The sequence below is a fragment of the Mauremys reevesii genome, linkage group 8 (genome assembly GCF_016161935.1).
Source record: "Mauremys reevesii isolate NIE-2019 linkage group 8, ASM1616193v1, whole genome shotgun sequence".
Taxonomy (NCBI): domain Eukaryota; kingdom Metazoa; phylum Chordata; order Testudines; family Geoemydidae; genus Mauremys; species Mauremys reevesii.
In genome coordinates this window covers 3,094,223-3,106,447 of record NC_052630.1, presented here as the reverse complement: position 1 = coordinate 3,106,447, position 12,225 = coordinate 3,094,223, and the positions used below count along the sequence as shown (strand labels likewise).

The following is a 12,225-nucleotide window of genomic DNA, read 5'->3' as shown; positions in this document are numbered from 1 at the left end:
TGCGGCTGCCGAGGCGACGCCGTAGCCTATGGGAGTGAGGGCTGGGGGCGGGGCCCGGAGCGAGCGAAGGGCTCGGGGCTCCCTTCTCCCGCGGGCGGGGAGCGGGAGTGGGGCGCCTGCGGCCCCTCGTTGCCATGGAGACAGCGGGTCCCGGCATGCGGGGCTCCCGCTGAGGCCGGGGTGCGGGGCCGCGCTTGTGGCTGTGTCTAGCCGCCCTGGGGCATGGGCGGGGGCGGCCCTGGGGGCAGCAGTGGGTCCCCGGAGGTGCCCACCCTTTCCCTCTACCCCTGCGCCAGCAGCAGCAGCGATGGGGGGGGGGGTCAGGGCCCCCCAGCCCCCACGCACGACACGCACGAGCGAGGAGTGCGAGAGAGTGATCAGAGAAGAGAGATGCTGTGTCATTCCCAGAGGCCCCTGGCGGGGTGGCTTTGGCCCGCTTATTGACTACCCCTGTGTCGTGTCGTCATAGGCCTCAGGGCAGGGCTGTGGCGGTCATGTCATGACTGGAGAGGGAGGAGAGAGAGGGAGGGGTACACACACAGGTACATTGATCTCAGGCTCGGGAGTTTCAGATCTTAATAAGCAGCATAGCAAGCAAGAGTCCTTATAGACTAACAGACTTTGGAGCATGAGCTTCAGCTAAGGGCTTGTCCCCCCACTTTGTTTGTCGCATGCCATTATTATATATAGATAGCTGTATCTCCATCATCACCATAGGATGGCTGCCCTGCAGTAGGTCCAAAACTTACGTCGCTCAGGCACGCTCCAGGGGTGTTCATGCCCTGCCCTGAGCGCTATAGACAGGTTGACTTGGTCACGGGTGTAGACATGGCTAGGTTAACTGTCTTCTTTGTAGCTAGCTGTAGCTAGGAGAGAGAGAGGCGATGAGAGCACTGCACTGTGCGTGTGTAGCGGCTAGTGCACGCTTGTAGCTATTCTGCTCTTAGTAGTAAGTAGTACAGTGTACCCCATGTGCCTAGCAGCATTAAGCAAGCAGCATAACTTGTGTTCTCTCTCTCTCTCTCTCAAGGAAGAAATGTGTTTGTGAGTGGAATATTTTTTTGGTAGTGTGTGTGGGGGAGAGTGTGACCTCCAGGCCTCCATAAGCAGGCAAGGCAGTGGTTTTCTTGTCTTTTTTACTGTGCCCCTGTGCATGGCAAGCCTCCTGAGTGCTTATTAAATAAAAAAAAAATATTATATTATATTTATTTACAAATTAAAATGAGGGGACAAGCGGGGTTTTGAGGGATGGAGGACTGCTGTGACCCCCCCATACTCACGACCCATGGGTGGGGTCCCCCCCCCCACCAACCCCTGCACCCCTGGGGGTGTACTGTAGTAGGCTGGGCTGTGGGTTAATTTGAAGGGCAGTTAAATAGTTGGTGTCTGATCATGATGAGGGGGAGATTGCAGTGTATGGCGGGGAGATTGCAGTGTATGGCAGGCAGAAGCAGGAAGATTTTCTCATAGTGTTTTTGACACCTGGAGGGGGGTTCATTGACTTCCAAAAATTCTGTTTATGCCAACATGTTCTGAGGAAATAAATGTGATGAAAACAAGTATTTAGGTTCTTGAATATCTTTTATGAGGTTAATTTCTGTTGAATCTCTATTCTCTTTGAAGCTTTGCTGAGCAACATGGCTTCAGTAAGCCTAACGATGACCGTGCCCTCCATCTGATGACTAAGTGTGCCCAGACTGTGATGCAAGAGCTGGAGGATATTGTCATGGCTTATGGACAGAGTGATGAATACAGCTTTGTTTTTAAAAAGAAAAGTAACTGGTTTAAAAGAAGAGCAAGGTAATTTCTCCTTTTGAGCTTACCACTTTCCCCATGTTTAATAGTTCTCTCTGAGAACTGGCATGTGCACCTATTGTCCTTACATGTGTACAGATGCTATCTGTACGATATAGGTGGAAACTACATAATTCACTTGTGTTTGTGGATGTGATTTTTATATATATATGAGATTGTAATTAGCTACGGAGTATTTGATGTTATGTTTCCGTGTATGATGTTTTTGAAAAGTAAATTTAATAACAAAGTTAAAAACAAACAGCAAAAGGGTGAATAAAAACCATCTTCTACAAAAGAAGGTTTTTTCAGTAACCTATCTCCTCTTCCAACCTCCACTGCTTGGTTCTTAACATGTTTAATTCCACCAACCACTCAAAAAGGTTCTACCTGCCATTGGTGGTCCATAGAGCCGTGGTATGAAAAGCATTGCTGTCCACCAGAAGCCTTACCACTGATACCCAAATAATTACAGATAGAAAGGTATAGTTGTTTTAATATCTAATGTATTCTCTCTCTCCTCTCTGTGTGTCTGTTGGCTTTGCATTTGCAAGTAAGTTCATGACTCACGTCGTCTCCCAGTTTGCCTCCAGTTATGTTTTCTACTGGAAGGATTATTTTAAGGACCAGCCACTCCTGTATCCACCAGGATTTGATGGACGAGTTGTCTTGTATCCCAGTAACCAGAATTTAAAGGACTATCTCAGATGGAGACAAGCAGATTGTAAGCATCTTTAGCTATCAGGAAAATGAGAAGAGTTGATTTTTAGCATAACAATTTATAACTGTTGGGTGTTTTTTTCCTCCTGGGATGAAAACTTTGCACCCCTTATTGCCAGCGTGCATATGTGCACTCAGTGAAAAAGAAGCTGCTGCATGGCAGAGGGACTCTAGTTTACTTGGTTAAAAACACATCCTTGGAGCTGTTAAGCTGCAGAAGAGTTGGATGATATTCTTAGAAAGCAGATTATTTTACATTCTACAATAATTTTCCAAAAACACCCCAATTTGTATTTTATTCCCCTTTTAACTTCCATTGACCTTGTTTTAGAAAAAGCAATGTGTTATCTGTGATGTTATTTATTTTATGTGTTAATACTCAATTATTTTTACAAGCACACCCATTAATAACATGAGACCCATAGCAGATACCGGATTGTCATCACTAAAATACTGAAAATGAGCTCAGTACCAGAACTTTTAGAATCCTCACTTGACTGTTGTTTTTTTAACTGAGAGGTATAAACATTCAGATTCAGCAATATTTTGTAGCAAAATTACAACAGTCAAATGACGAATATAGGATTTTCCATGCCAGATTAGGTCATTGTTGCAAAGCTAGTATCAAACCTGTGGTAGTGACTAACACCTGTTGTTTCAGAGGAAGGTGAATTCCGTCTGCCATAACGCATCTTACTTAACAATTATGAAATACTTTATATAGCTGTGAGGAATCAATCTTCTGACCATTCCAGAGATCCATTATGCCATAAAGCATGAGATTGGATTGCGATGATATTACATAACTACAAATATTACTAATGGTGTTTTAAAAATCTAGCTGCAGGAATTTGTGGGAATGGAAAACCATTCTCTGACTTGTCATCTAGACTTTGCAAATAGTCTGTTTGTCCTTTGACACCATTTCCTATTTCTGCAGGCCACATTAATAACCTCTATAATACAGTGTTTTGGATGCTTGTGCAGCGAAGTGGCTTGACACCAGTCCAAGCACAAGACAGATTACAGGTAGGAACCTCTTATAAATTCATAGTTGATGTTAAAAGACAATGTACAGGGAACATACATAGAACCCAGTTGCCAAGTACTTCCAATTACCCAGCCCTATGCAGACATGTCTTGCCCATTAGGGAAGGCCAGCTGCCTTATATGTTCACTGTATACCAATTCATTTTTCCCAGTATGTGCTTGTTTTTCTCTGGAGATGATGTTGGTTTGGGATGTTGAGTTGAAAAGATCTTAACCTGACTGGCAAAGAATTTACTTTAAGTAGAATCCAAACTTCATAATTAATGGATTCAAATGCCTAAAAATGTGTATATGAAATGTTACTGGCCTCAAAAGAGAGGTGGTATGGGTGTAAAACTGAGAGTCAGCAATTCTTGAAGTCTAATCCCAGCTCTAACAATGATTCAGTATGTGGTCTTGGGTAGGTCACTTTATCCATCTCGTTCTCCTCTTCTTGCCTTTACAGGATGGTGTTCCCCACCTTCTTTCATTGTGTACAAATATAAAAATTAGGGCTGTCAATTAATCATAGTTAACTCCTGTGATTAATTCACCAAAATTAATTACAATTAATAACATTAATGACAGTTTTAATCGCACTGTTAAACAATAGAATACCGATTGAAATTTATTTAATATTTTGGGTGTTTTTCTACATTTTCCTAAATATTGTATTCTGTGTTGTAAGTGAAATCAAAGTGTATATTACTTTTTATTAAAAATATTTGCGTTGTAAAAATGATAAACGAAAGAAACAGTATTTTTAGTTCATATCATACAAGTACTGTAGTGCAATTTCTTTGTCCTGAAAGGGCAAATTACAAATGTAGATTGTTTGTTACATAAGTATTTTGGTTTTGAGTGCAGTGTAAAACTCCAGAGCCTACAAGTCCACTCAGTCCTACTTTTTATTCAGCCAATCACTAAGACAAACACATTTGTGTACATTTACAGGAGATAATGCTACCTCTTCTTGTTTACAATGTCACCAGAAAGTGAGAACAGGCATTTGCATGGCGCTTTTGTAGCTGGTGTTGCAAGGTATTTACATGCCAGATATGCTAAATGTTCGTGAGTCCCTTCATGCTTTGGCCACCATTCCAGAGGACATGCTTCCATGCTGATGACACTTGTTAAAAAAATGTGTTTTATTAAATTAGTGACTGAACTCCTTGGGGGAGAATTGTATATCCTCTGCTCTGTTTTACTCACATTGTGCCATCTATTTCATGTTATAGCAGTATCGGATAATGACCGAGCACGTTGTTCTCTTTAAGAACACTTTCACTGCAGATTTGACAAAAAGCAAAGAAGGTACCAATGCGAGATTTCTAAAGATAGCTACAGCACTTGACCCAAGTTTTAAGAATCTGAAGTGCCTTCCAAAATCTGAGAGGGACGAGATGCGGAGCATGCTTTCAGAAGTCTTAAAAGAGCAATCCTGATGCGGAAACTATAGAACCCAAACCACGAGAAAGGAAGATCAACCTTCTGCTGGTGGCATCTGACTCAGATAATGAAAATGAACGTGCGTCGGTCCGCACTGCTTTGGATTGTTATCGAGCAGAACCCGTCATCAGCATGGATGCATGTCCTCTGGAATGGTGGTTGAAGCATGAAGGGACAGATGAATCTTTAGCACATCTGGCACGTAAATATCTTGCGTTGGCGGCGACAACAGTGCCATCCATGAGAACGCCTGTTCGCACTTTCAGGTGACATTGTAAAGAAGAAGTGGGCAGCATTATCTCCTGCAAATGTAAACAAACTTGTTTGTCTTAGCGATTGGCTGAATAAAAAGTAGGACTGAGTGGACTTGCAGGCCCTAAAATTTACATTTATTTTTGAATGCAGTTATTTTTATACATAATTCTACATTTGTAAGTTGAACTTTCATGATAAAGAGATCATACTGTAGTACTTGTATTAGGTGAATTGAAAAATACTATTTCTTCTGGGGTTTTTTATAGTGCAAATACTTGTAATAAAAAATAAATATAAAGTGAGCACTGTGTATTTTGTATTGTGTTGTAATTGAAATCAGTATATTTGAATGTAGAAAAATCCAAAAATATTTAAATAATCGCTATTAATTTGTTTAATCTCTTGCAATTAATCACTTGACAGCCCTAATAAAAATCAAGAAGATCACACAGACCTTGCTCTGCTTATCTATCCCCATTTTACCAAAGGAGATAACGCTTACTTACTTCATGGGGATGCTGTGAGGATAATGAGTTAATAAAGCTGTTTGAAGATTAAAAGACCTCTGTATAGATGTTGTTGTTATTAATTACTTATACTCAACATTTATCCCATTTGTTTCTGTGCTATAAAAAAGGACATTTATAAATAAATTGAGGCTATACGGTGCACTTTTTATTTTCTTTTTCTCAATTTCAGGGAACTTTGGCTGGAGACAAGAATGAGATTTTATTTTCTGAATTCAACATTAACTACAACAATGAGCCCTTGATGTATAGGAAAGGAACTGTACTAATATGGCAGAAGGTATAAGCATCTTAACTGCATGCCTAGCTCCCACACTGCTTACCATCTCTCATTCAGTATAGACAGGTGGACTCCTGCCTCCAGTTGGCCTGTGACAGGGGTGGCCAATCTGAGCCTGAGCAGGAGCCAGAATTTACCAATGTACATTTCCAAAGAGCCACAGTAATACATCAGCAGCCCCCTCCCCCCAGTCAGCTCCCTGCCCCTCTCTCCCAGTGCCTCCCACCCACCGGCAGCCTCGTGGATCAGCGCCTACGCCTCTCTCCCCACACCTCCCGATCAGCTGTTTCGTGGTGTGCAAGAGGTGGGGGGGGAGGAGTGAGGGCACGGCAGGCTCAAGGGAGGGGGCGGGAAGGGGTGGAGTGGGGGCAGAGCCTGTGCCAGAGCCAGGGGTTGATCAGTGAGCACCCCCCAGCACATTGAAAAGTTGGCATCTGTAGCTCCAGGCCCAGAGTCGGTGCCTATACAAGAAGCGGCATATTAACTTCTGAAGAGCCGCATGTGGCTCCAGAGGCACAGGTTGGCCACCCCTGGCCTATGATGTCAGCCTCCATTGCCCATGTGTTAAATTTTCAAACAAGCACCTTTGTGCTTTCTCTCCTGCTTGGGAGGAGCACCCCATAAACATTTGTAAACTTACCTCATTCTCCTTCAGATCCCACCTTAAAACTCTCCTTTGCCATGGTGTCTACAAAAATATTGACAACAATTAGGCTGTTCATGAGCTGGGACCACTGCCTACTACACTGACCAATATTGTCTCATTGTTTCCTTGTACTCTGCCATCAGTCTGTTTAAGCATCTGTTGTCTTTTGTCTTATTCTTAAATTGCAAACTCTTTGGGGGCAGGGACCGTCTTTTCGTTTGCTTTTTGTACAGCATCTAGCACAAGGTCCATGGCTAGTAAAACTATGTGCAGTTCACAAACCACAGTATAACCCTGCCCCTGATGTTTCTTACGATTACCTCAGATTCTGTGGCTATGACTGTCTATATCTATATATAGATATATTCTAGATAATAAGGAAATGGGGGTTTTGAACAAAGGGTGTTTTCATTTATTTTGATGAGGTGTTGCTGCATGATACACACACACAAAATTAACTTTTGATGGAGGAACTTCTTTAACTATAACTTGCAAATCTCGTCATTTCAGAGCTAGCCAGTAGCATTAGTTCCCCTGCCTCAACACAAAGTTATGGGCTTGACGCAGGAATGAAATTCTGTGAAATTATGTAGGGGATCAGATCAGATGATCATAAATGGTGTCTTCTGGTCTTAAAATGTATAAATTAGTATAGATGTGAAGTAGACGTGTGCGTATTTCTTGTGATTAGGGCCTAGCTAATGTCAGTTGAGAGTCTGCCACAGTTATTTTCTCACGGTTCTTACTTTTTGTTATATATAAAAAGAATGACTAATAGCTAACTCAGTTTTCTTTTGTGGCTGGTGATTTCTATGGCACTTTACCAAGAGGACTGATATATTATAGGAAGAGACTCCTTCCTTTGAGATAGTGTTCCACTTGTCTCCTTGTTTCTTGCACATCCCTTTCTTTGACAATATTAGACCTTCTGGGGGGCTTTATATCTACTTTTTTCATAAAAAGGGATATATTCTTTCCCAGCTTTCCAAGTATTTGTAGGTGCTCTCTTCAGACTGTGTGAGAATGACCAACTGTTTGATCTGTTTCTTTATCCAGTGGGTTAACATGCATGAATACCTATCTCTTGATTATATTAATTAATGCCTTTAATGAATGTCTCACCGTATAGTAATATATATACCTGGGGATGCTTGCCTTTATATTGGAACATAATCTCAGTGTTTGGCTTAGAGCGAACAGCTCACCTGCACCTTGCTATCTATGTTTTTGTCTTGCTGAAAATACTCATGTGATAAGCTAAAAAACTTCAGGTGTAGATATTGAATGAAAAATGAATCCTGAAACAATTACTGTGAAAATCATCAGGATGGCATTAATTAGTGGCACTCTTGTAATCTGATCCATTCAGTAGCAAAACCCTGTAAATATATGACCTGCATGGAATGAGTTTTGACTGGAAAAACTGGTTCAGTCTGACTTATTTTTGGTACTTGAGTGACACCATATGCCTAGATGTGCAGGTTCTGGTACAAAATTAAAAGGTGTCATGAGGCAGAGGGGACAAAGTGGTGGCTTATTGTTAATATGTAAACAAGGGAAAACCAGTTTATGAAACCTTCAAATTCCTTTTACAAAAGCACTGGTGTCAACTATATTTGCAGGTTAACGAAGTCACTACAAAAAGAATAAAACTGCCAAAGGAAACTGAAGAGAAGGAAGTTGAAGTGACACGGACCAGGACTAAAGCTGTCCCACTGCACTGTGACATCATTGGGGACCAGTTCTGGGAGGAGTATCCAGAAATCCTAGCTGATAGCTGACCTTCCTAGTTTGAGTTCTTGTGCAAATAACAGGAAACAACTTATCTGCATGAGCTTCTGGGAAGTGAGGACTGTGGGGTGAGGCTCAGATAATTTAACTTTGTAATTCATCATCCACATTTTGAGCAATACTGTCTTAGAAACATTGTCCTTGCCTCTCATGCAGAAGCTAAAATCATGTTACTTTCAAAGGACAAGAGCTTTTATATAAAATTACAAAATTAACCCTTGTAAATGCATATTTGCATTGATTTATAACAATATCACCATGCATTTATGTAGCATCTTTCACATTAAAGTCACAGGGTACTTTATAGAGTTACTCACCTAAAGCGATCCACTGTTTGGAACAGTTAAAAGTAGCAGAAAGATTATTTCTGTAGCTTTGTTTTAAACTCTGAAACAGACTAAAGACTTGGAATAGTGCCTTGAATCAAGTTCCATAACCAGGGAGCTTAGTTACAAAAATTCTCTAGCAGTCGACATCTCAGGCCCATATCAAGGATACACAAAGTAGCCCAGCAATTTACTGTAACTAATTTTAAAGGGTTTTTCTCATGTGTAAATTACTTTTGTATTTTTTAAAGATGCAGAAATGTAATTCTCCCCCTTCCACTCCCATGTTTATTCTTCAGACTCTATCGTCCCTGTGGCTTTGCTAGTTATTAGTGAAGGTCTCAAATGGCCAAGTGTTGTAATAAAGTTATCATACAGACTTCTATCACAGTAGGAGGTGTGTGTAGGTCATGCTCTCATTTTTCTGCTCACTGGGAAACTCTCTGGCTCCTGCTGGCTAGGATTATGGAAACTAGCAGGGAGAAGGAGAGAAGATCTTATTGCTTATAGCTGGAAAGGTCTTACGTTACTCTTGTGTTTGATCTATGAAGTGGTATTGATGACAATTCCTGCTACAAGAGGAGGCAGAGATGAATCATGATGGGATGGATGGGGAGAAACTACCTTGGGGAGTGTGTACCTGAAGGAATTTGGTGGCCTGGCTCACACACAGTTTTTCTGCTGATATAACTATTTCGGTTAGAGGAATACTTGTTACAAAAGTACACCTGTACCCTGATATAACGCTGTCCTTGGGAGCCAAAAAATCTTACTGTGTTATAGGTGAAACTACGTTATATCGAACTTGCTTTGATCCACCGGAGTGCACAGCCCTCCCCCCGAGCACTGTTTTACCGCGTTATATCCGAATTCATGTTATATCAGGGTAGAGGTGTAGTTAAATCAGTTCAGCCCCTAGTGTGGACGCAGTTATACCAGTATATTTAGGGGGATAAGCTATAAAAGAGCTTATACCGGTATACTGATATACAAGCATCCACACTAGGGACGGTAAGATTTAACCTATACTGGTTTCAAAATGATATAGTTTAACCGTCAGATAAGGTGGGGAGGTAATATCTTTTATTGGACCAACTTCTGTTAGTGAAAGGGAAGCTTTTAAGCTTACACAGAACTCTTCTTTAGGTCTGGTTAAACTATGTTGACAAGTACTTGGTAAGGGATTGTTCATGCTTCACAGGCTGGGCATAGACAATGAAAGCAAGGAGCAACTATGACTAAAGAAGATTGACACTGGACTTGTGTCTCATTAATTAATTCCAGCCACTTCTCCTTCCTCCTCCTCCCCCCCCAACCCCCCCGGAAGGGAGCTGATTTACAGCAATATGCATTTTTTTTTACTATTATTTATTCACAACCTGTTTGAAAAGCTCTAATAAAAGTTTACGGAGTCAAGGTGTTTTATTACTGTGGCCATTTCCCTCTCCGCCCCCACTCCTGTTAATGTGATAGGCTGGGTATAAAGAAAATAATACATTCAAGCCAGCTGGATAATAAGCACTTAAATATAAGATAGTGTATATAATCTCATTTTCTTAATGTGTAGTATGGATATGGGATCATCAAGAAGCTAATAGGAAAAGGCAGATTTGGGGGATTGTGGGGTGGGCAGCACATCATTCATTCCAAATTAATCATGACACCAAAAAGTTATTTAGAGTCTTCCTAGCATCTGTGAGCCCTCTCTACTTTTTTTTTGGTCTGAAATATAAACTCCATTGGACTCCAGAATGTCTCATGTCAGTATCCAGTAATTGACTTCTGGAGGTTTCCCTTCATATAATAAATTAATCTTCAACAAAAAGATAGTAAAATTTGGATTTTTCACTCTGGAATAAAGTGGAAAGAATTTTTTGAGACCACGGTTCCAGCTGATAAGACTTATAACCGACATGGGGCTTTATATCTTCAGACCATTTTACAAGCATTAACCAATCCTCAGAACAGTGTATAATAGGTAAATATTCCCCTTTCACAGATAGGCGGAAACTGCAGGCCATTGGTAAGGGTCATAGTTTCAAAAACGGCCTTTAATTTTGGGTCACATTGTTTTGAGAAGCGCTGAACAAATAACTCCAACTGAAGTAAATAGTGCTGAGCACCTCCAACAATCAGGCCCTATCTATCTAAAGTTTGCTATTCAAAATTAGAGGAAATTGAAACAATTGAAAATGGATCTGCCCAAGACAAAAGAGGAACTGGATGAGTGTTGGACAGAATTAGAACCAGTATGTGCCAGGGCCCAATACTGTGTTCACACCGTGCCTCTATAGATCAGGTAAAGTTTCACAGTGACCCACTTAAGAAATGGACACTTCCTTTTGAAGTTGTTCAGAGAACTTTTCTCAGTTATGTTTTACTGCCATAAAATGAAGCATCTGACCTTTGGGAACTAGTTACGGAGTTTAATAGCAGGGGGTGCAGTCTTTTAACAGTGACTAAAATGGGCTCTAGGGACTGAAACTGTCACTTTCCTTCTGAGAAAACACTTCTGCAATATGTCCTTTAGAGAAAAAATAACAAAAAGCTTTTTGTACTGACCTTTACCAAGCTCCCTTTCAGTTGTGCAATGTAACCTATACGAAAGAGCCAGTGCATGACCTGTGAAAGCTCTTTGGGGGAAGGACGAGGCGTTTTACGCAGGCAGAGCTGCTGTGATACACAGAGGGGTTTGGGTAGGACAAATTAATTAAAAGTGCAGCAATTAGAGAAGCCATATTAAAACTAGAGCAACTTTAATCTATCTGAGTGCTGGTGAGCTTGATTACCAGCCAGGAGGGCTGGGGCTTGGGGCTGCTGGCTGGATTTCCAGCCAGATGAGGTGATAAGCACTGAGCAAAGCTCACCTGTATTGAAACCATCAGCGCCGTGGCGCTCAGCCTTTCCAGACTACTGTATCCCTTTCAGGAGTCAGATTTGTTTTGCGCACCCCCAAGTGTCACCTCGTTTAAAAACGACTTGCTTACAAAAATCAGACATAAAAATACAAGTGTCACAGCCACAGTCGTACTGAACAATTGCTGACGTTCTCATCTTTACCGGCAAATTATAAAATAAAACCATTGGACTATAAATATTGTACATACAGTTCAGTGTACAGAGCAGTAGAAACAAGTCATCTGTACCAACTTTCAGTCTGTGGTGACATAAGTCTAGTTCACGTAGCCTGCTGTACAACTAGGCAAATAGCTAGAGGCGCCAGTGTATGCCCTAGAAGATCTTTGCTCGGTGTACCCCAGGGGTACCTGTGTCTCTGGTTACTAACCACAGCACTGAGCCAACACAGGGACCCGGTTGCCAGCCCCCTGGCTATGTCCAACAGTGGCTGTGGCTGCAGCGTGCCCCCGGCCACCTGCTCCCCTCCAGCTCGGGTGACCGGACAGCAAG

At 41.6% G+C, this 12,225-nt stretch overlaps 1 protein-coding gene across 7 annotated transcripts in view; it reads left to right on the top strand.

Moving 5' to 3' along the window:
• The window catches only part of THG1L (tRNA-histidine guanylyltransferase 1 like), a 33,388-nt gene that overhangs the window by 17,078 nt on the left and 4,085 nt on the right, over window positions 1–12,225 (top strand). For 2 of the 7 annotated variants that reach the window (XM_039484777.1, XM_039484774.1), the window contains exons 2-6: window positions 1,624–1,800; window positions 2,349–2,518; window positions 3,455–3,543; window positions 5,947–6,054; window positions 8,323–9,207. In XM_039484777.1, coding sequence (XP_039340711.1) covers window positions 1,679–1,800; window positions 2,349–2,518; window positions 3,455–3,543; window positions 5,947–6,054; window positions 8,323–8,481 — 648 coding nt within the window. In that variant the 5' untranslated portion in view covers window positions 1,624–1,678 and the 3' untranslated portion in view covers window positions 8,482–9,207. Of the gene's footprint in view, window positions 1–58; window positions 181–1,623; window positions 1,801–2,348; window positions 2,519–3,454; window positions 3,544–5,946; window positions 6,055–8,322; window positions 9,208–12,225 lie in introns of those variants that run through there. The other 5 variants (XM_039484776.1, XR_005583694.1, XM_039484778.1 and 2 more) reach the window with 5 other exon arrangements.